This window comes from Schistocerca americana, chromosome 5 (assembly GCF_021461395.2).
Source record: "Schistocerca americana isolate TAMUIC-IGC-003095 chromosome 5, iqSchAmer2.1, whole genome shotgun sequence".
NCBI classification, from domain to species: Eukaryota; Metazoa; Arthropoda; class Insecta; order Orthoptera; family Acrididae; genus Schistocerca; species Schistocerca americana.
The window spans coordinates 419,126,667-419,149,310 of record NC_060123.1 but is presented as its reverse complement, the minus strand read 5'-3'; the positions used below and the strand labels follow the sequence as shown (position 1 = coordinate 419,149,310).

Below are 22,644 nucleotides of genomic sequence, written 5' to 3'. Positions count from 1 at the left end.
TACCATTAAAATAGTAGTATTACATTTATGTTGTTATATCCCTAAGTATGGCAATTAAGAACTCCAAATAATGTCACCGATTCATTTTATGTGGTAGTAGCTTTGTTTGAGAATACAGGCTGGTTACAGCTCCTAAATTAGAAGGGGTAATGAGCAGTCACAAAAAACTCTTTTGCTAATTACAATTGTATGTTTTCTTTTACTGTAACACATGAAAAAGGGTTTAATTAAAAGATAAATTAAATGAAAGAACTGGGAAAAGGGCTATATGCCAAAGGAAATTGGACAGGGAAAATTAAAGTAACACAGGATTTCTGTATTATTGTCAAGTAACAAAAGCTTCTGCTTTTATTCTACACTACTTATTACTTCATTGTGTCCACAAAATACATATTTGTGTGTCTCAGTTACTGCAGGTTTTATACTTACAATGGTATTGAAAGACCATTACAACAGCACAACTTGTGCAGTAAATCACAAGAACAAAAAAATCAAACATCCTATTCCCAACACAAATAAAATCATGAACATAACTGTTTTAACACATAATTGCAAAAAAAAAAAAAAAAAAAAAAAAAAAAAAAAAAAAAAAAAAAAAAAAAAAAAAAAAAAGATCTTAGCTACTTCCAGACCAGTTAGATGAGGCACAAATGGTATATTCAAGTTAATATTCCACAACTTCAATTTGGGCAGTTAACTGTAGCTGGTGTTTAAAGTATTTTTGCAAACAAAAAATCAGTTAAAAATTAAGGAAGTCAATTGGAATGATTTAAAATTTCATCCTGAATCAACTAGAAATTGCAAAAGTTGCTTTTTCTTGGAAATGTCTGGATTTATCATACATTAATCATTGCCAGAAAAAAATCATCAGGTTAACAACCATTGTCAATTTTAAATATAAAATTCAATATCTTAAAATGTTCCTGGCAGTGTGTGGTCAGTAGCATGTCTTCCCTGCAACCTGAGATGAAGACACAGTAACTTTACTAATCGGTGTTTGTACATTTTACAAAAATTGTAGGCAAAGTCCACTCAACAGTCTGATATGAACAACAAGGCACAGTCTCTGCTATTCACCACAACAGCAATTTGTACCGCACTAACAGTCGCAATCACTATGAAAACAGGCACACTTAGGACATTAATACTATACTCAGTCCAAGTAGCATGTTCTTGAGCAAATAAGGCATCCCAAGTACACCTTCATGTCTGCTTCACTGTCTCGAAAATAAGTCATTATTCTGAGAACTAAGAACTGTACAAGAAAATAAATTCCTATAACGTATCACTGTACTCCATTGTTATCAGGTGCTGTAATCACAATGAATATTCTTGATCTGTGACTCAACAGCCAAATGTTTCTGTTGTTAAGTTACAGGAATTATTCTCTTGCTATGCTCTAAGAGCAAGCGCACGCTGTTCTTGCTCCGAAACAAATATCGCTGTGTTCACCAGGAGGTACAAACACGAGAACTCTGGATCATTCTCATCTGGAGGCGTTGGTGGTGGTGTTGGGTCTGCATGTGCAAAAGTTCCCCATGAACCTGCACATTTGTCAGTGGGCTTACTTTCTTTTGATGATACATAATGATGAGTGTCATTCCTACAACTGCCATCAGAGTGCCTGACAACCCTGCTGACATCTGGTGCTGGGTGCTCCCTGTTAACAGAACAATTTATTTAGTTAATCAGGAACTAAAGCCATTTAAATATATTAATTCTGCCAGCAAAATATGTAAATAGAGTATTTCAAAGTAAAGTTCAGCACATAACATTCAGAGAGATAAATGCAAAACATGCTTACCCTCCTCGAGCAACTGGATGCGTAGTTATGTTCTCTTTGGTATTGGTATCTTGTTCATTGTAGTGGCACACAATTACACTCTGCCACGACTGACTCTCCTGGCGGACACCCCGTCCAAGACCACTTTCTTCTTCGCTCAGTGAACTGCTTTCGTATTCGTGTGGGCTTGCACTGTCTTCACAATGATAACCCAGAGTGGCGCCTTCTTCATAATCATGATCATAGACTGCTGGTCTCTTGGCCGGGTTACATGTGTTGGCTACTACCTCTGCTGCTGATGGTACATCCCCCCAAGATGCGGAACAAGAAGTTGAATTGCCAGAATGAAGACTGCCATTGGTGACATTATGGTGAGTATGTCCTCCGGCAGACAGCTTCTTCCCTCTTCTTGATATTGTATAATGCTGCGGATCATGCCCTTCACTTCGAATCATGTCGGGAAGAATGCGACGTCTTGCATTGATGAACCAATTGCAAACCTACAAAATATAATTCATAAGCTGTAAATTTTGCAGACCTTACGTATCAAGTCTGGCACAGTGAATTTTACTCCTTTTCTAAACACTTTAAACCTCAGAATTAGAATGCAGTCTTGTGCCTCATGTGTTAGTGGCATACATCCTATTAAACAAGAATATGATTAACTTCCAGAACCATGGAGAGCATCAAAGGTCCACTTTTTTTAATTCCTTACTGCCAAGTGAGTGCATTCTCCGCAGTATTGACAGTTTACTACTACTGCACAGAAATACCTAAAGCCAATACTATTACAAATTCAGGAAGAAAGGATTCACAGAATGTATCGTATGAAAAGTCAGTACCACAATCTTCTTTAGATTATATTTGAAGTATTTCAATTGCAACTAAGAAACATATGGAAAAGTCAAAACAACAGAAGTTTTGCAACAACCACTTATTACCTAATTTAAGCAAATTATTTACAGTAAGAGATAACCACTATAAATATTACATACACTACAAGTTAACTAACCTGGAGAACTGTGAGATTAGCTTCTTGTGACAGTTGCAACTTTTCGGCATCACTTGGATAAGCATTGAAACGGTGCTCATACAACCATTTCCTCAAAATTCTAACAGAATGTTTTGGCAAGTTGCCACGGCGTTTCCGGTTGGCTGGACTGTTCTGTTGTGTATGGTGGTGATGTGCACCATTGCCAATGGTTGGTGAGCCACCTCGCTGGACTTGGCCAGCCTTAGATGGTCGACTTGCACTTCCATTGCTTTCAATAGCCATTCCAAATTCTGTATCTGATGTTGAATCCTGGCCATCAACACTGCTGGATGACGGAATCCTCTTCCGAACTGCAATAAAAGTTTTAATCATTACTTTTGTTACTTGCTTTGAGATCAGTGTATGACAAAAAGCCAATGTGGACCAGGGTAAAACAAAATATCTCATACACAGGAAGAAGAAGAAACATAGCACTAGTTTATACTTATTATTGTTAATATGAGGGCAATGTTAAATGTCTTCAGATAAAAAATTACTATTACTGTACTCTACTTTGGAAACTGAATATTACTTTATTTCAAACAAGTATGTTTCACCTAATAGTTGAAAGCATTTTCTATGTTATAAATGTAAGTAGTTAACAGTAATTGTTACCTTACTATAAAAATACTGTTTCAAACTAAAATATTTAACAGAAAATAATCACTAATAGTCACTTCATTTGCAAATCACTGACAACACTTTAAATAGGAGCTATATATTTGTTAGGAAATAAGAGGAAATTCAGTAAGAAGAGTACTTCTTATGTGAAAAAAAATGTAAAGAAAATGTTACCAATCAAATACATCCCCTCCCATATTTTTATTTTCGTACATTTTATTTTAAACATGAAACTACTGCTTGCACTCATATTGTGTGTGCAACATGGTACTTTATCTAAACAACTGCATTTTAAAAATTTATTTCACGAACGTACGGCTCGGTCAAGGATTGTCTACAGTTACTTCCTCTGTGACAGCCTTTAAAGACAAGCACGGCGCGGATTGGTATTTGTGAAAATTTGACGAAAAAATACATCTGCCTGCTCCTGATAGTATTAACATTCAATATATTTCATTTCTTTAATGTTAGTCGAATTTAGAGCGAAAGTCCGCAGTTCGTGCCGGGACCAGTACCAGGTACGAAGTTAGCTATCATCGATCCCCTGACCTTTGGGCGCAACGACAATGTCTCCTGCACCCGCCAATCCACCCCTAAATATGCAGTTAATAAACTCATATTGTTGATATGTAAATGTCTGTTGTCCTCATCGATAAAACGGAATGAATACTGAGCTTCAAACTACAGTTGCTGCTGGAAATATTCAGAACTGCCGTTATTAACTGGTAACATAAGCCTGTTCCAGAAGTCGCGACTAACTTCATCGTAAACAGCAGATGTACGTGCTGCATAGAATCAGTTGTTGCTTATTGTTCGATCATCGTAGAAACACTGAACACTTCCATCCTATAACATGGGAATTTTATACCACCGTCATATCCGCCAATATTTCATTCGACACTGCAAAAACAGAAAGGCTATCTCTATACTAGAATAATAAATGTTAATAAAAGCTGTTCCTAAAAACAAAACGGGACAATTGGTTTAGGACTTTAATTGAAGGTGTAGTAGAACGGCGGCTTAATTATATGGCGTTCACGTACGAAACATTCTTAGTTTAGTCCAACCGTCATTAGAGGGACCCACGTGAAAGTTAACCCCTATGTCACAGTTGTGGCCGCAGCGGTTACACACAACAGCATGCCGTACCGTGGCACATAGACCACTTGCATTAACCCTATTCCTTCTGAAGTGGTCTAGTTGCTCAGCAAATTTCTTCAAGATCGTAGCGGTGCGACATCAACCAGCGTAAACCATATGAAGGCTGACTTGTTACAGAGGGTATTCCTTCAGATAATTTAATGCAACTGACTAGACAATGTTGCATTTTCAGCAACTTTGACAGCGTACATGCTTGATTTCCTTTCCGTAAGCGGCCAGTAATGTCAGTGATTAACAAAATATGATGAAATTAATTTTTTTGTTTCTGGTCGTGTGGTAAAAGTGAACGGTGCGACGACAAGGATTCATGTATCAGAACCCAAGCACATGGGGAAAAAACGTGTCTGTTACTCTTATTGCTATGTTCGAGTACGTGGTATACCCCTACCAGCCATCAATAAAAAAAAAAAAAATCACTCAATAACTTGTCAAGGCTCAGTGCCAGATGGCATTCCAAGTTAAAATTTATACTATCAAAATGTGCACAGTACGATACATTTTCTAGATGTCGGCATTATTTTAGAACCTTATAATCTGAAAGTAACAATCTCATCGTTACTCTTATTAATGTTTAGAAACGAAAATGGCACTTATCTTGCATCTAACCTTTCCGAACACAAAGGATTGAGAAAATAACGAACTTATCACAAAGCACAACAAATAGGTAATATTTGATTATTTTGAAACCTTTAGTTCAGATATTGCGTACGTCCAGCCAAATCTTTCATACAAAACTGTGACCATTGTCGCAAACCAGCTTCTCCTAAGCCTATCAGTCAAGACCATATTTGCCCCCGCCCTAAGGTACGCAACGCGTCTTTGCTAATTGATCACTACGGCAGGGCGTAAAGCACGAGCAAAAGGGAAACATTCAGTCCAGTATTCCATTGCCAGAGTAAAGGCTTCAAATAAGGTGACTGTATCACAGATGTAACCACTGCTAGAAAAATTTAACAACCGCTATCTCCAATTATCAAAATGGTGTAATCACTTTCACTCTCTGTACTCAGTAAATGCCTTGTAAACATAAAAAACAATGCTTTCCCAAGATATTACAATTACGTTCTCCAAATAATGTTGCAAATAACATTATCTCATAAAAACTTCTGAAAGTGAATTAATGCGTAACAATGATAGACTGCATACCGATTAGTAATGTGGAAGTACTTCGTTATTATCTACATGATTAGATAACCCGGCAATGCTTCGAATATATATATATATATATATATATATATATATATAGAGAGAGAGAGAGAGAGAGAGAGAGAGAGAGAGAGAGAGCCTTGTTTAAATATGAGTGGGTAAATCGGTTGGGATCTTTGGTATACGGTAGTTTCAGTCATAGTATTTCGCTTAATAATCCTACCCGTTCGCAGATTAAAACTAAGTTTCGGATGGTTCAGGTTCTATAATAGAATTCTAATCATACGCCAGTAAGCCGCAATTACATCTTTCTTGTTTTCTGTTAAAACTGACGGTGTGGAAGTTAACAGAACAGCACGTTATTTAATCCGTGTATCTATCTTTCTGGTTGTTAGTTTTTAACATGACCGAGACTCGAACTCGGGATCTTAGCCTTTCGCGGGCAAGTGCTCTACCATCTGAGCTACCCAAACACGACTCACGCCCCGTCCTCACAGCTTTACTTCTGCCAGTACCTCGTCTCCTACCTTCCAAACAGTTTTATTCTGCCAGGAAGTTTCATATCAGCGCATACTCCTCTGCAGAGTGAAAATATCATTCTGGAAACCTGTACATTGCCATTTAAAAAATCCGTCTGAATATTTTAAGACTACCATGCAACAATCAGAAGTAAAGCGGCCGACAACTTTTCCCACTTTTTGATAGCAGCATTAACAACGTCTCGTCTTCATACAGTAGTGTAGATTTCTGTTTGCAAAGCCTACAGTAAATTCAGCGCAGGTCTGCCACCTGGTATTCAGTTCATTTCCTAAAGAATAACCGTTTAGCTGTACCAAGTTACTTTAAATAGTAACCATAGTTTATGGTCCCCACTTCTCCAGGTTGGTCTCTGGTATTCGCCGGAACCTGGAGAAGAAGTGGAACCACACTGTTTAACGAGGCTACAGCAGATTCTCTCATCACTCTGCCTCAAGAACATAGTGTCCTCACTAGCCCTTTCCTAACAATAAGAAAAATTAGAAGGCTAAGTCTAACCTGATCTCTTCCGGACTCCCATGTGCTGGTGATGTAAAACTGTTTATAAATCAAATCCATGCGTTGTACAGAAGACAATGCATCTTTAAATCTTCTCCCGATGTTACAATGTCTTCAAAAAGAGACACTTATTCTGTGAGCAGGAAAGGCCATCAATACTATCTAACACCCGAAGTACGAGTTAACGTTGACTTACTGAAGGCATTTTTCATCTTTCTGTCATTGCCTTTTCCCCTTACTCGATCGGCTTTCCTGATCATGCGGTACCATCTATGGAGCTGGTAGGCATCCTCTTCACTCATTCTTAGCTTCCTTGTATCACTTTCGATTTCCGTCAACGAACTGGTTTGAGGTATTATTCTCCTCTCCTTTTTGTAGCCATAGTAAGACATTTCTTCGCGACATGGTTATCAGGTTCTCGTGTTATGTGACCCTACTATCACAGTCAGGATTGAGCGTTTTTCCATTTGATGATGATTTTAAAACTCACAAGATTGCACTGCGCATGTTGTCTTGCAATGTTACTACTCTCTCTCCCCTCCTCCTCCTCCCCCCCCCCCCCCCCCCCCATCGTAACACGCGCATTTCTGTTGTATGGAGCTTCTGTTATTTATTTACTGACGGCACACTTCAATGCCAATACATAAGCGCTGGTCTTAACAGCAGTTTTATAAGTTTTGCTTCCCGAGTCCCAGGGCACTCCAACAACATACCGATTTAGATTTCTTGGATTCTTTTGATATTTTTGCATTTGTTAGCAATGTTCCTGGAGTGCGCCTGTAATGAGAGTGCCACACCTGTTAGTATGCCGGCAAAATCGGTCCTTATCACTGCGTGTGTTTGAACAAATCACTGGTCAAAGCGAGATGTTTTGAGTTATCTGAATTACTGCTATTGGTACTTCTAATTATTATATGCTCGAAATACAAGAGCTACATTTAAAGCCTCAAGAAAAAGCAACTAAACAATTTGCTCGAACAACGAATCAATCATGAGCACCTTGAAGACAGGTTCTCGTTATCACGTCTAGAAACTCCTCTGGTTGGGTTTTGTGTGAGAAAGTAACGGTCGATGCACGAAATTTTGGGCGAAGTCATGCGTTGTCCGTAGTACGGTAATGAACACTGTCCATTTTGAAGCTCTATGGAAATTAACTGAGCGTTTACAGAGTACCGGCGTTAACGCAGTGCAAACGGACGAGCCACGCACCACGGGAGTGTCGGGTGTTTTTCGAGTTACTGTCACCGATGGAGCCAGTTTGTTCTTAACCAAGAGATCCAATACTTTTCAGTGATTTGGCGTATTGCTGCCAAGAAACTAACAAGGGTTGGCTAACGTATAATGTCTATACATATTTACTAATCGCGTAACTCGGGGCACTGTCACCAGGTACCAGTTGCAGTTTAGCTATCTAAGGGCTTCCAGGGGGGGAACTGAACTTTGAATTCCAATGTATTGTTGTGATCTTCAGTCCGAAGACTGGTTTGATGTACCTCTCCACGCTATTCTATTCTTTGCAAGCCTCATCTCCGAATAACTACTGCAACCACATGCTTTTGAACGTTCTTACTCTTACCTCCAATACTAAAGTAATGATCCCGTGATATCTCAGAATGTATCCTTATCTCAATTCTATACAGTACTACAACATTTTACATGATCTGTCCATTTAATTTTCAGCATTCTTCTGAAGCACGACATTCTGAAAGCTTCTACTCTTTTCTTAACCGGTTATCGTCCACGTTTCACTTCTACACTCCAGATAATACTTCCTAGCACTTAAATCTATAGTCCATGTAAATAAATTTCTCTTCTTCTGAAACTCTCTTCTTGCCATTGCCCGTCTACATTCTGTATCATCTCTACTACATCCTACTTTCATGACACTGTCCATTGCAATCAACCGCTCTTCCCAAGTTCTTGTCATTGTCATCGACACTTTATTACTTCTCCCTGAACTTTATTTAATGCCTTCCCCAAATTTTTCTTTGGTTTCCTTTACTGCTTGCTCAATGTACAGATTGAATAGCGTTGGGGATAGGCTACAATCACTCCCTCCCCAACCAGTGTTTCCTTTTCATGCCCATCGACCCACTAAACTGGCGTCTGGCTTCTATAGAAACTGTAAATAGTTTTCCACTCCTTGTATTTTAACACTGTTATCTTCAGAATTTCAAAGAGTGTATTCCAGTCGACATTATCAAAAGCCTTCTCCAAATCTTCGAAATGCTGTCAATCTGCTCGTTAAGAGGTATAATCGTATGTTACAAGTCTAACACGGCAAGGCAAGTTTTAGAGCTAGAAATTGTGCAGAAGTCCTGACGCAGCACAACTACCGACGCGCTAATATACCGACTATATGCCATCTGTATTTGAAAATAACACATTGGCTGTTCCCAACAAATAGTACATAGAATTTCAAACCTCTCCTGAACTTTTTCTCACTTATACGCTTAACGACAAAAACTTAAAATACAAACTCATTTTTAACGCAATGAAAAGTTTGAAGCTGTTTTACCACGTGAGCTAAATTATTTAAAGAGTCAGGATTTACTCGTAATGTATAAAACGACATTTCATTCTTTGTTTCCTTCTATTGCATGCAATATTGTTTGGTCCTCCAAGACCAGTTGTAATCTCAGGGGCTCTGTGATAATTGGGGAACTGCTGCTCCACAGCGACGAATTTGACGGAAAGGCCTCTTTCCATGCAACGCAATAATTTGTACCATTAGTTTCGATCTGGTCCTGTTGCGTATGTCTGTACGGTTGTATGACCCTACCCCTTACACCCTTACCAGTTCTGTTGTCTTCATGAGCAAAAATTAAGAGTACATGGTTTCCCTTTTAAATCCGGCCACAAATGATTATGGAGGTCGGCACCAAATACCACTGGTTTTCCACATTTCACATATCCGGCGGTGTTAGACCTTTAAATCCAATAACGGTAAACTACCGCAGTAAACCAACTGATGTAGTGCAACGTACGCAATACTTCGATTGTATTTGGGGGAATGCAGAATTAATCAGTCCCTACTTGTGTTATAGCTACTGGTCTCTATCAACAGTGAATAGTATCTGGTCATGCAACGAACCGCGAAGAAACTTTATTTCCTGCGTGGCATCTAGCTGCACTGGACAACCCCAGCGAACCTCCAGCGCCGGGCTGGCAAAGAGTCAACCCAACCGCCGAAATTATGAGCGCCGGTGCTCGCATACGCCGGCGCGTCATCGCCGCCACACAGTCTCACACGCGGAAGCAATGTATCCCTGCACAACGTCAGTCACAACCATTGCTGGTTGCCATCACTCCCCGTTCAATCGTTACAGATTTTTACCTTTTAATTAGGAGATTGTCATGTTCGAGAGCCTGGATGATAAACCTGTCACCTAAGTAAAATATAGTTTCAACTGGAGTCATTTCCTGCTTCTCTCATACTACAATGATGGTTTGCTCACGTGTCTGCGCTCGAATTTACACAACAGGAGTGCTGGAATTTATGTACGTCCATAGACGAATACAGACAAAAATACGTAATTTTCAGGTTTTCCCTATAATTTTATTTCTTTTCATACCGAAAACAAAACTGATTTGAGAGTTCATACAACATCGGTAGCTGCCGTGATTAGTTGTGAACGACGGCAGTGAGGAATTGTTCTACGTTTTTTCACACAGAAGTCTAACAGCGGTCTTATCCGATTGCCCTGATTTGAAGACCATTTGATCAAATACCAGGGCATGCTGAAAAGCAATGCCTCTTAATTTTTTATCTAAAACTCAAAAGATTTTTTAAATAAAGGTGCAGAAGGTTAATAAAATGTTTTACTTTTCATGTCTATATGTTTTCTTCTCAGTGTAGTCACATTGGCTGATTTTGTTGGCAATGACAGTGAACCAAGGCGTTGTCAGATTGCAGATATCGCAGCATTCGCATGTGGTCTGGCACCATCTTACTGAAGTAGAGGTTGCTCCTTGTGTGGACTGTTATAAACTCTATTACGGCAGGCTGTTTGTCACGCAGCAAGATAGGTTACACAGCGCCATATTAAACGCCACAATTTGGAGCGCTCTAGCGGCAGAGGTTGCAACTTGGCGTCAACGCGACGGGAAAGTCGACTGAGTAATATGAATGACATGTGATAGCTCAACCGATGTTAAGGACAGAACTGAAAATTCGGAAGCATTGCTTTAGAGCACGGCCTCTTGTACAATTCTGCTGAGCCACTGTAACAAAGTGAGCAACAGCTAGTAATAGAAGTGGTCTTGGAATCCAGACAAATATACGCATAGTATTTTTTTCTTCTTCCATATTTTTCTTTTCAGACCAAAACATACATATTCATTAAAAGTTCTGCATACAATAGCATCAGAGGAGAAGTCAAAAAATTATAGGATAGGTAGTCATGTCGAGATGAAGTCGAAAACGAAACAACATATCCTGTTTTCTGTGACAACACTGCAACTAACACGAATCTGCTTTTACAAAACAGTATATCAAAGTATGTGATATCCAAAATAAGAAGAATGGTGGGAAAATGCCCTAGAAGTCCCAACAAACCCACTTGTATGACTCTTCAATCAGTAAAGCCTTGTGAAGTCAAAACCGACAGTGTAATAGCATCCAGGAAAACGGAGATGTTCAGCTGACGATACCTCTGCCCCAGAAATTGGACGTAGCTGGGAGCCGCGTCATATTTGTCGATATTCACAGGATCAGTGCTCAGTTACACTTTTCCAGCTGGGCCTGTATTCAATGGTGTATAACGAGTCCTCACCAATGCAATGTTACTTGTTTATAAGAACACATCTAAATATTCGTGAAAATGATGCTGCTTCTTTTAAGGGCATTTAGAGCCACACCAGCCAGTAACGATGTGGGCAGGGCAGACTTTCTGTAGCCAGGCAACTCAGACCAACGTCCATCCCTCATCTAAAATTCCAATGTTTCGCCGTCAGAAGACAATTTGAGTTTCAAAACGGGTCGTTAGTTTGCGTCACGGCAGGGATACAGACGCTATCTCCAGAATAAGACAGCGACGAGTCGCGTACTTTGTCCGCTACCAGTCCGATAAGTGTCGACGCACGGCCTCCAAGTCCTCTCCTCACCGTTAAATAGTATTCACTGCTGTGCATCAATTGCAACGCATGCTGCCAGGTTAGAGGCATATTGGGCACTACGTATCAGCTTGTACGCCATGTTCTGCCAACCAATAACTGACGAACACCGCATGAAACCAGAGGCACTGCCACGTCCCTTATGAAATCAAAATTATGTCAGAAGGCACGTACGGTATCCATACTATACCATCTATTCAGTACCGTTAGCGGAGAAGCACCACAGAGATTCACCGGTCTCAAAATTACAACGGTGAATTCGATAAAGCTACGCTACAGATGAGCAAATACATTATAGTGTCAACCATAGGGTTAAGAGCTATCGCAAGGTGTGCGCTCAACGCTGTGTGTTCCAGTTTCTGGTTCTCATGCCCACAGTATTTTACCTCATGCCCACAGTATTTTAAATGTACGGGCATTATATATATCGTTCTTCTGAGACGGAAATGGTATCGCTTAAGATGCTGATCAATTAAGTGCTAATGAAGGCCACTCAGTTCTTTAAGATAGCGGGAAGAGTGAATTAAAAAGAATTGCCCGGAAGTATCCCGTCGATTTCATTAGTGGCGGGTCACAACCTCGGGATGTTCAGCGACTTGAAATTAATTTGGCTGTAATCAACTAAAATGCGCCTCAAATGACGGATGAAAACCACAGAAAACTAAACTGCGATGGCGTGACGGGGATTTGAACTCTGCTCCCCTCAACAAGTTCGGTAATCACCGCGATGACTAACACCAAAGTCACGTAAATGTTAAATTTCGCCGGCTCATTAACGTAGTCATCAGTTTTCAAGACAACGCGATATCAAAAGTTCTATCTTATACATGTTAAGTCTCAAGCCTGAAAAAACTCTTGATCACTCGTAAGAATTTCCCGACTAACTATATGACCAATTACGTCTTTCCAACCTTTTCTAAAATCAATATGTGCTACGTGCCTTAGGTAAAACCTGCCTTCAACTGGGAAACTGCCATTGAGGAATTTCGTTAACAGAAATTAATCAAAGTTTGGAACATACCAACAGGCTTCATAATGTAAGTCTACAGCCTTTCATGGACTTAAACACTGAAGGTAACATACTTGTAGGCTGCTAGGCCGCAGCAAGTTTCTTTTTAAATTTCTTCTTACACAATCGACGTAGCTAATCGTGGACATCAGATCCGTAGTAAGACACCAGCAGACGGGGTCGAAACGTCGCTTGTGCAAGAAGAAATGTGGATAGGACCATGGTGCGCTTTAATAACACAGAAAATTTTAACTTTGAGGTATCATAATATCTTCATTAAGTGTTCCACCACTGTAACTCAAAGAATTGTAAACAGATAATTAGAACCACAGAAGTCCGTTACGCGGATCATTATCAAAGTATTATGCCTAGTTCGTGGTTAACGCACAGTCTGCCTCATGTTCTTCACATTGCAGAAGTTGCATTGAGCACACAGGAGTCGGTAAAGTGGTCCTCTCTGAAACATTTCTGTGTCATTAAATACGATGTGCACAAGTGTGATCTCCTTGAAGGGGGGAGCGTTACATAACATTTCTTATTAGACTAGGCAACTATTATTTTATGTAGCGTGGTCGACTGCCGATACCAACAAAGAGGTGGGGCATCTGGGAACTTAAGTAGGGATATTTCTTGAATTCGGGCAATATTCTCTTCTAAGTTGGCAAAATGATCGATCTGTCACTCTGTGCTTATAAAAGAAAAATATTTAGAATATTAAACATTACACCTCATAACAATTGGTGACGAATCTGTTTCTAGCAAGTTTCTCAGAAAACTCAGTAAGCACCTATTTTGCTGGTCCTGAGCAATCATCTCCAACCGCAATAGAGCCAAGAGCATCAACTAAGAGGAGCAGCATGCCTATCAACTTTGCACCTACTGTACATCATCATAGTATCGCGATAAGCTATAGCACAACTGAAAATAAGAGCGTTGGATACCGATGTTACTACCTGCAAGCGACAAGTAAAGGAGACGTGTTTGTAGAAACCTTTATCTCCCGCCAAGGTGGTCTGCGAGATAAAGGCGGCGCCAAACCTGGAATATTTATCTGACCGTACGCTTGCCGCCCCCTCCCCCGAAAAGAAGCAGTATTAAAAGTGAAACGTGTCAAATTGAAAACTACATTTACGACCTGTACAAATCTGCAATCGCATCAATAAATTCATTCGCACTTATGTTCCTCGGTGTGACTAATGTCATGGTTACTACCTCTTCAGCGTAGCCGCAAACTGCTCCCCTGGGGATCCACACCAGCCTTCCCCTTCCTAAACCATTCCATCCTTATACCACCTGTTCTTCACGAAGAGAAGCTGTACGCCAAACAACGCAAATGAGACCGCCGCGTGAGCTGCACCTTAGCGCAGTGAGCACCCGCGCTAATTGTCTTAATACAGTATACACACTGCTCCCACCGCCTCTCACTGCACGCCAATGTCTCTTCAGGAGAGCCTAAAGGCTGCAACTACTCTGAAATGCGTTAGGTACTGCGATATCACGAGAGACAACAGTTAATACTAGCTCTCCATGACAGCGAGACCCCTCACAACCTCTGTATAGCATATTATCAGCAAACAAGAAAATCGCTGATGGAATGCAACCAAATTTAGCCATTCTCTGAACCTTAGACCATACACAATCTTGTGACACTGATCAAGTAAGCGAAGCAAAGTGCAAATGCATGACTGTTCGATAACAAATGTAAAATTATATCATTGCTTCATTTCACAATGCTTCTTTCACACAGAAAGGGGCTTTCACTTTCTGCCTCTAAAGTCTTGAGCGTTCCCCTTAACGTCACAGAAATATTTCAATTATGTCTGTCAAGACTGCCAAGCTTAATGTAGTCTCGTTAAAGTAACAAGTAACCTTACTCAAAAGTCTACGAGAATACCAGAAGAAAATTCCGGTAAGGCTACGTTCAGTGCGCTGTGTGCGGACGTAAAGAGTTACGCAATACCAAATTTGTAAAGCAACCTATTGCCGCCTGCGAAGAGAGGCAGCCAAGTGTTCTATCAACTTGTTGAGAGGACGGACGCCGTATCTTATCAGCTCTTAGGAGCTGCGAACTTCAGCAAATAGACGAAAGATAAGAAACCACCGAGGAAGGTGCTAACCCTGCAAGTACAGTCAAACAAATCAAGGCTATTAGCTGACCGGCAGTGCCTTCGTAAAAAAAAATAAAAAATGCTTGCCATTACTCAATGGTACCAAAAATATTGCGAGTGATTGTCTCCATACACACACACACACACACACACACACACACACACACACACACACACAAAGCTGTCAAAGGTCATGAGCGGCGATAGATGACACTACCCGCCATGGCCTGGCAGGAGACAGCCTGTCAACTCATTACGTCACTTGTCACACTGTCTAGTAGCACTCAATGTGGCTATAAAATAGCATCCAAATTCAGTGTGATCGTGTGTGAGAAGTATGTATTTACTAATGTTAAAATCACTATTAAATGAATATCACGAAGCGTTGTACGCCTATGTTATACTTGCTAGTAGGTATAAAAATATGTTGTTAGTGTTCACTTGATTACAACATTTTAATGAATTTAAAAGTTCGTGCCAACATGTCTATCGCTAGAGGCCGATCATTACACAGGACTAACATAAATAATGGAAAAATCTATAGCACATCAGATTAACTTGGAAAAATAGACAAAAATTATATCCTGGCGCCGGTAAGAAACGTCAAGTCGTATCAGATATAAATGAGACGTTTGGCGTAATTGTAATGCCTCCTGGCAAAAAACGCTAGTATTTTCTCGTGGAATCTCATAGGTGTTTTTCCAAACACACGGGAAATTTTTTTGCCCATACGTTCCATCTAAGCTGTCTCACAACGCCGAGATTTACGTTCACTAAATATGAGAAGAGATTAAAAACTTATTCTAATCTGACGTCGATCTGATGCAGATCACATCGCACAGGTTCATTTGGCACAATTTACTTTCGCCCAATGGTTCGTAGGTGAGTGCAATCCTAAGCCAGCAGAATATGCACAACGCGTTTTCGCTCATGAAACGCTATGTACGCTCTAATGACTATACTCATATTACGCTACTACAGTCTTTGCGTACAAAGACGTCCTAACAGACATCTTACTATGCATTATTAGCCAAGAACGTAATTGGCGAGGATTAAGCCATATTCCTAATAATACCTCCGTTGTCATGTCTCATCCCCAATGATAAATAAATATTCTTAAAGATGTAGAACTGTCAACAGAAAAAGCCAAAACACTCTTAACACGCTCTTATTTCTAACGTCCACAATATGCACTCAACCAGTACCTCTGCTCAACCCACGCAGTACTGCGACATCTCACCACTGTGAAAGTTTTACTAACTTCTCACATGCCACCAATTGTGACACCAATAGAACATAAAACACTGGTAAAGCAACATCTAATCAACTGTTTAGTACAACAATTAACTGGCGAACCACTAGATATACTTGTAACTGAAGACTTCGCGAAGCGAATAGAAACGGCGACAGGGCAAAGTTGGTATCGAGAACACAATAATTGGAGTTTTATTAAATACCAAGTAAGCGTTTCCTGAACTACTGCTTTCTACCGGCGCACAAATCCTCCAGCGGCTTCGCGTTTTCATCGTTCTCGCAACAAGAGGAGCTGCACACACACACACACACACACACACACGCTATTGGCGCCCGGGGCGACATCTGCTCTCACTTCCAATGCGCATGCGCCGCGACTGTCACGCATGCCCGCACGCAGATGGCGCAGCCCTAGCGCTCGGTGGATAATTTCATCCAGTGCATAACCGCCTACAGGCTCAACAGCAGTGGCTTTAAAATTAAAGCACTATTGCCATTCAATTGATGAAAAAAAGGCATCACCCCGTGAAATAGGTCCGTTCAGCTTCAGACACTCGTGACCTCGTTCAGTAGAGTACGTTAACTATCAGCATGGCAAGTCGCGGCACGGCGGGCCGGTTGCGGCTATTTCAGTTCTCAGCGCGCGCTGTCACTTCGCAAACGTCAAACAGGGCCGCGTGGGCGCACCATGTGACGTCTGCCAGGATGAAAATACCCGCTAGCCGCCTGCCAAAGAGACAGTCCTCCAGCCACTCCGACCAATCCCGTGCAATCATAGAACCGCCTACTATTACCAACTGATTGCGGAAATTGTACGCAGGAAACTCTCCGAAGCAGCTTCACGTAATTCATCTAGTTGCCTCCGAATAAGAGCTAATTTTAACTTACATACCAACGACGACAGCTTCAACATTTCAGAGCAAAATTCATGTAAATGATACTGAAGTCAAGCGTCGACGATGATATCACAAATTTTGCAATCGTTGGCAACGACGATAACCCATTATCCTTTCCGAAGTTCGTCATGTACCCGGAACGGATATGGTGACTATATACTCAATAGTATCTGGACCGCAGGAAACGTTACGACCATCTTAAATGCTCGGTAATAAACGAACAAACCGTTCGATCACGGTGCAAGCACCTTCTCAACAATATCACCACGAATATCACATCCGTCACTTGCACGTTTGCCGGAAAATCCAACACCATGAGGACGTAGCTTTCGAGAGAGAATATGCACGTACCTCACCGAAAAGTGGGTGTGGGCCATACAGCGGACTGCAAAATCAGCCACCATGAGTTTGGCAAAGATCATCTCAAACGACTGGAAAGTAAAATGTCGACGGAAGTATAAGTCTTTGCCGGGAGAAGCCGCCAGGAGAATGAGATAAGTGCGCCTGCCACCATCTCCGCGCTAAAAAGGAGGGCTAAGAAGACGTTCTCAGTCTCGTCGCGTGGTAAACACCTTGCTTCACGGCGCATGCGCAACGCTCCCGTTTACAACGGCGTAAATCACCGGCGCAAGCAAACCGTCCTGTTAATGCCTCCTCCTGGGCTGATAACCGGTTCATTCGTAGTAACCACACCATCTTCCTGACGGAGTACCTCGCTCACGACAGTCCCATGCAAAGATCGTTAACATGACAACCGGTGTTTTGGAAGCCTTTAACCAACCTACAATTAAACACAGAAAACTTCCTGAAGATGGGACACGTTTTTGGCGTAATTAAAGCAATGAAGATAGGGCCATACCTCTTGGCTACACAAGACTACCGACAAATGTTAAGTCTAACGATGCATGCGCTATTGCAAAGCCTTGTGGCACGGCCATCGACACCTTTTTGGTAGAAGTTCTCTCTAAGACAAGATTAGCTTACAAACGATGATAAACACTGCCTTTCTTGCTATGAAACCAGTAGTTGATTAACAGCTACTCATACTTTGAAAAACGCTTTCTACCGGTGGCAAAACCCGATTTAATGACTATTGGCGCGACTAACGCAATGAACAATAAAACGTTTAGCTCGAGAAGAAGCAATTCGGATGTACAACCTATTAAAGTACGAGCATCTTAAGAAATGGAATCGATATTACAGTTTATTGCATGATATAAAAATCAAAACATACTGACATACGATCCGTAAGGAACACATAAGTGGGTTAGCGAAGCATTAAAAAACTGGGCCTTACATCTAACTTAACATGACAGTCATGCGGAATGGCTATTCATTCTATGCGTGGAGTAAGGATCCCAGCCGCGTGGTTTAATTTGAGCCGAGCAAGGTTCCTGCGGCGCTGGCAGCACTAGCCAAGGGGGACACTTATAATAGAACACAACAGCCGCCCAGTTTGACAACCAACCCTGTCAAATGGCGGAGGGATACCGGTCCAGCGCGCGAAAACCAACACCAGCTACGCTCTGCCAAATAGCTCCATCGCATAGAAGGGTTTACAAAGGAAGCACAATGACAATATAGAAATGTCGAGAGTATCTTTCGACAGCGCTAAAAAAACAGCACAGTGAAGCCGTTTCTACAAATATGGCGCACGGTAAGCTGCTACAGTTTCGGCCACGTGCCGTCTCGAAAAACTGATACAGCGCAGAATAAGCTACAAAATCTATTTGGAAACTGATGGCTCACTAAAATCGTCCTCAAGTTACCTTCATCACGAAAAATGCTGCAGTATTACGCATTAATTGAAAATGTGTGTCCCTCGTTGACAGCTTTGACACCTGTCAGGTCACCAAACCGGTTTTGAAAGTTAAATGGGCTTTCCCTGCACAACGAAAACAGGACGAAAATGCAGCAGGAATCATACGTGACATTGCAATTAAGGCATGATACATGCGAAAACTGCTGCGTGGACTAAATAAATATCGGCCGCTGCATGTAGTCAGCAGATAAAATTAAACAACCGAGTCTGTGTGAAGTAGAAAAATTTCAAATATATGTATGAAATAGCTCGTAAAGTGAACACCGTGCTGCCAACACTTCATTATCGCACACAATGTGAGTATCAATTCGCAGCAGCCGAAGATGTGAAATCAAGTAAATAAAGGGAAAATTATGACTATGTGGCGTGCTTTTATGAAATGTTATTGTCATATACGTTAACGCCAAGGAGTGAAGTTGGACGTGAGGGATGTTAACTCGCGATACTCGATTCTTAAGTAGTGGTTGCCTAGCATAGGGTACACTGACAACACTCGTAACAACAACAAATATTACGGCCGCAGAACAAAACACTCAAAAACCGACCACGTGGTGATATAGGTCACACGTCGGCAACCGCTGCTACGGCACGTGTGCAACATATATATCGAAATAACATGTGCTAATATTGCTTGGAATTGCAACACTACTCGCAAACAGAAGCAATGTGTCAGTACGATTGCTGCAGCGTGGTAGACAATGAGCCACGCTTAAGCCGGGCGAGCACGCCGCATGGCGGGGCCGCGGCTGTCAACGCGACATCCGCCGGATGTATGGCAACATGGCGGCGGCTGGCGTCCTGACATGCGGCGCCACAACCAACGAGGCGGCTTGGTCAAGAGGGGTGCGTGCATGCACAAGTACCTGGAGATAACTGCTGCCGGTACTGACGCTTCACTCCCCGGCGCTCCTCTTTCACTGCAACGGTCTTCTCCGGTGTTTCCTGCGCAGACTGATGCTGTAGCTGCACTGGCTGCTCCTGCCGCGGCACGTGTTGCGAGTTTGGCGGCAACATGTCTTTTATATCTTACAACACTAACAACTCACGTCTGATCAAAAGCCGCGGCCACGCGGTACTGAACTGCCAACAGCCGGCTGGCTTCGCGTCGCGCAGACGCCAACTCTGGGTGGCTAGGGTGGGGTGTAGGACGGAGTGGTGGGAGAAACCGAAGCGCGGGAGCGCGCCAAACGGAGGTCGCGCTGCCAGGTGGCAGGCGCGCACACTAAAACTCGTACCGGCAAGCGAGAATACTCCGCTGTGAAATGTCAACCGGAGTGCGCTTACTATTTGATTTCTTTTACTCGTCCAGACGTTGTCATTCTTTCGGTTAGTAACAAATATACTGCCATGTCGAAGTTCTACGGACGAGATTATAGACTGTTCTCGATATATTCTGCTTCAATTTTCACGAGATGCCGGAAATTATCCGGTACCTCTGTTCCTATCCTACCCGTAAGCGAACTCCCCCTATCAAACATGTCATCCACCTTCAAAAATACTATTAAACAAATAATCGATATGACGTTACTGATACAACAAAAGTCATGTGATTAACATCATGTAGGATGCCAGATATTCAGCTCGCCTGAAGTTTGCAACTGTTCTCCCAGCTCTGAAGTTTTTCGAATATTAAGAAGAGGGGCATGGAAATGAGTACTTAGCTCAATTGCTTAATATTTCAGCACTGACAGAATGACACGCAGTGTGAAGTAAGTCACTGACTACGTTTAGAAAGAACGAGGAGTCTTTTTGTAGATCTTATTTTATCCTATATTGTTCGTTTAATTTGTTCGGGGTGGACGTCCGATGACGCCCGTTCAGGTTCTTTGTTGATCCGTTCATTCAGTTTTTTTATTACAGCCGGAAATTTCTCTCCCTCATACAGGTGACAGTTACTTGTCTCACATTCTAGAAGGCTCAGGTTAATAGTTTGGCGATAAAAGTTTATGCTTTCGGTGACTTCCTTAATTTAGAGGTGCCGAAATCGTCTCATGGTGCATTTCGCAACACCACGATCGATTTCCTTCCCTACCCTTCGGTGCTGGTCTATTGTCTGATATATTATTAGCATCACTTCTAATTTCATTGTCAAGGTGTTATTTTCCGCACTGAGCGCTAAATTCACAAAGTACATTGCCAATGGTAACCCAAATTTCGGTCAATCTTCTTTAACACATTTAGACTTTTAACATAGTAGGCTTCCGGGGCCAGAGTCCATTTCATTTCAATGGAATCCTTCGGCTGTGGGGCAGTGTTTGATGTTATGAAACTTCCAGCGTGGTCGCATACTCAGAATGATGTTACTAAAACGTTGAGATTTCATTTTCTTCTGGACGGAGAAATTTCAAGTGACTTTTCGCTGGAATGAATTAGGGCAATGAGGTATTAAGCGAACATATGACGGTGTAACAGGAGACAGCATGCTAGGACATCCCCAGGATTTGTTTCGCAGAGTTGTTGGATGGAATATCTGATACTGCTTCTGTGTACACTGGCTAACAACAACATTAAGAAGGAACGGTAGATTTTCAACAACGTGTTTCGTTGTAGACAAATCCTTGTAGTGCGCAGCAGCAGCAGCAGCAACTTTGTACTCTTGTATGCGACAGGAAAGGGGGGCGAATTTCGCTAAAAATGACAACACTTCCATTTTTCGTGCTCTCTGAACTGGTAATCGGCGAAGCATCCAAACTTTCGATTCAGTACCACATCGACTCGTTGACTGATCCTTGACCTTTTCTTCTGCCACTTATCGCTTCTTTCATTTCTATCAATCACTTGTACACGTTTAAAATTCCAAACTGCATTGTGGTGGATATCCACGTCAAACTGCAGACACTCCTGCAATGGGATGCATAAGTCAGTTCGAAGGGATGCAAGTGCGTCTCACCTGCAATGACCTTGCCTAGTAAAGCACTGTGATGTCAAAAAGCAACCTTCTGGTTGAGGGCAAGTTTAAGTTGTTTTTCCCATGAACGACAACTAATAAGGACAATACCTCCTTGTCTGCACTTAGGTTGTTTGTTTTTGACAGAATGCAATATGTTGTCCCAGTTAACCGTCTGCCGGAAGGATGAAATTAATTGAGATTGGCCATGAGTAATCAGTGGTCGGGCAAAACCACGAGAATAACTCGAGAAATGCGTGTTTGAACATCAATGCAGATGTTAGTCAAGTCTGTAGTTCGCGCTATCGTATTTGAACACGAATGACACAAAATGTTCCTCAGTACCCTGCTAGTGTCAGTCGTGGTCAGAGCAGTGCTTTGTGAGTCTATTATGTCGAAGCTAAGTGAATTCGAACGTGGGCAAATTGACTGTGCTCGTATGGTGCGTGTTTCAAGAGGTACCATATCGAACATTTACACCACACGCAAGGAATATGAAACACTTGTCTGTCATCCGCTAAGACGAAAGTGTGTGTCGAATTACCGTGACAGACGGTCAAAGAAAAGGTTTGTGACGAAAAATAAGGGGGTGACAGCTACAAAATTTATTGCAGAATTGAATGTGGCTCCCGCGAGTACTGTCAGTGCCAAAACAGCATGAAAGGTAGATGATATGGGCATATCGTGATTCTATGGGCCCCATGGTTACTCTGCAAGGTCGCACTATTGGGAAGACTTACGCGGCCATTTTGGCTAATAAGGTCTATCCCACGG

At 41.7% G+C, this 22,644-nt stretch overlaps 1 protein-coding gene across 4 annotated transcripts; it reads right to left on the bottom strand.

Annotated features, from left to right (window-relative positions):
• Nucleotides 1-585: 585 nt before the first annotated feature.
• LOC124615941 (homeobox protein AKR-like) lies at nucleotides 586-20,074 on the bottom strand. 4 transcript variants are annotated; one of them, XM_047144133.1, is made up of 4 exons: nucleotides 19,847-20,074; nucleotides 2,796-3,127; nucleotides 1,805-2,283; nucleotides 586-1,660 (listed from the first exon to the last, which is right to left on the bottom strand). In XM_047144133.1, the coding sequence occupies exons 1-4, from the start codon at nucleotides 19,995-19,997 to the stop codon at nucleotides 1,393-1,395; spliced, it is 1,230 nt and encodes a 409-aa protein (XP_047000089.1). In that variant the 5' UTR covers nucleotides 19,998-20,074; the 3' UTR covers nucleotides 586-1,392. The 4 variants fall into 4 exon arrangements, with proteins under 4 accessions (XP_047000089.1, XP_047000091.1, XP_047000090.1 ...); XM_047144135.1 differs by lacking the exon at nucleotides 19,847-20,074 and adding an exon at nucleotides 17,513-17,676 and having other exon boundaries at nucleotides 587-1,660; XM_047144134.1 differs by lacking the exon at nucleotides 19,847-20,074 and adding an exon at nucleotides 16,469-16,590 and having other exon boundaries at nucleotides 587-1,660.
• Between the last annotated feature and the right edge of the window lie 2,570 nt (nucleotides 20,075-22,644).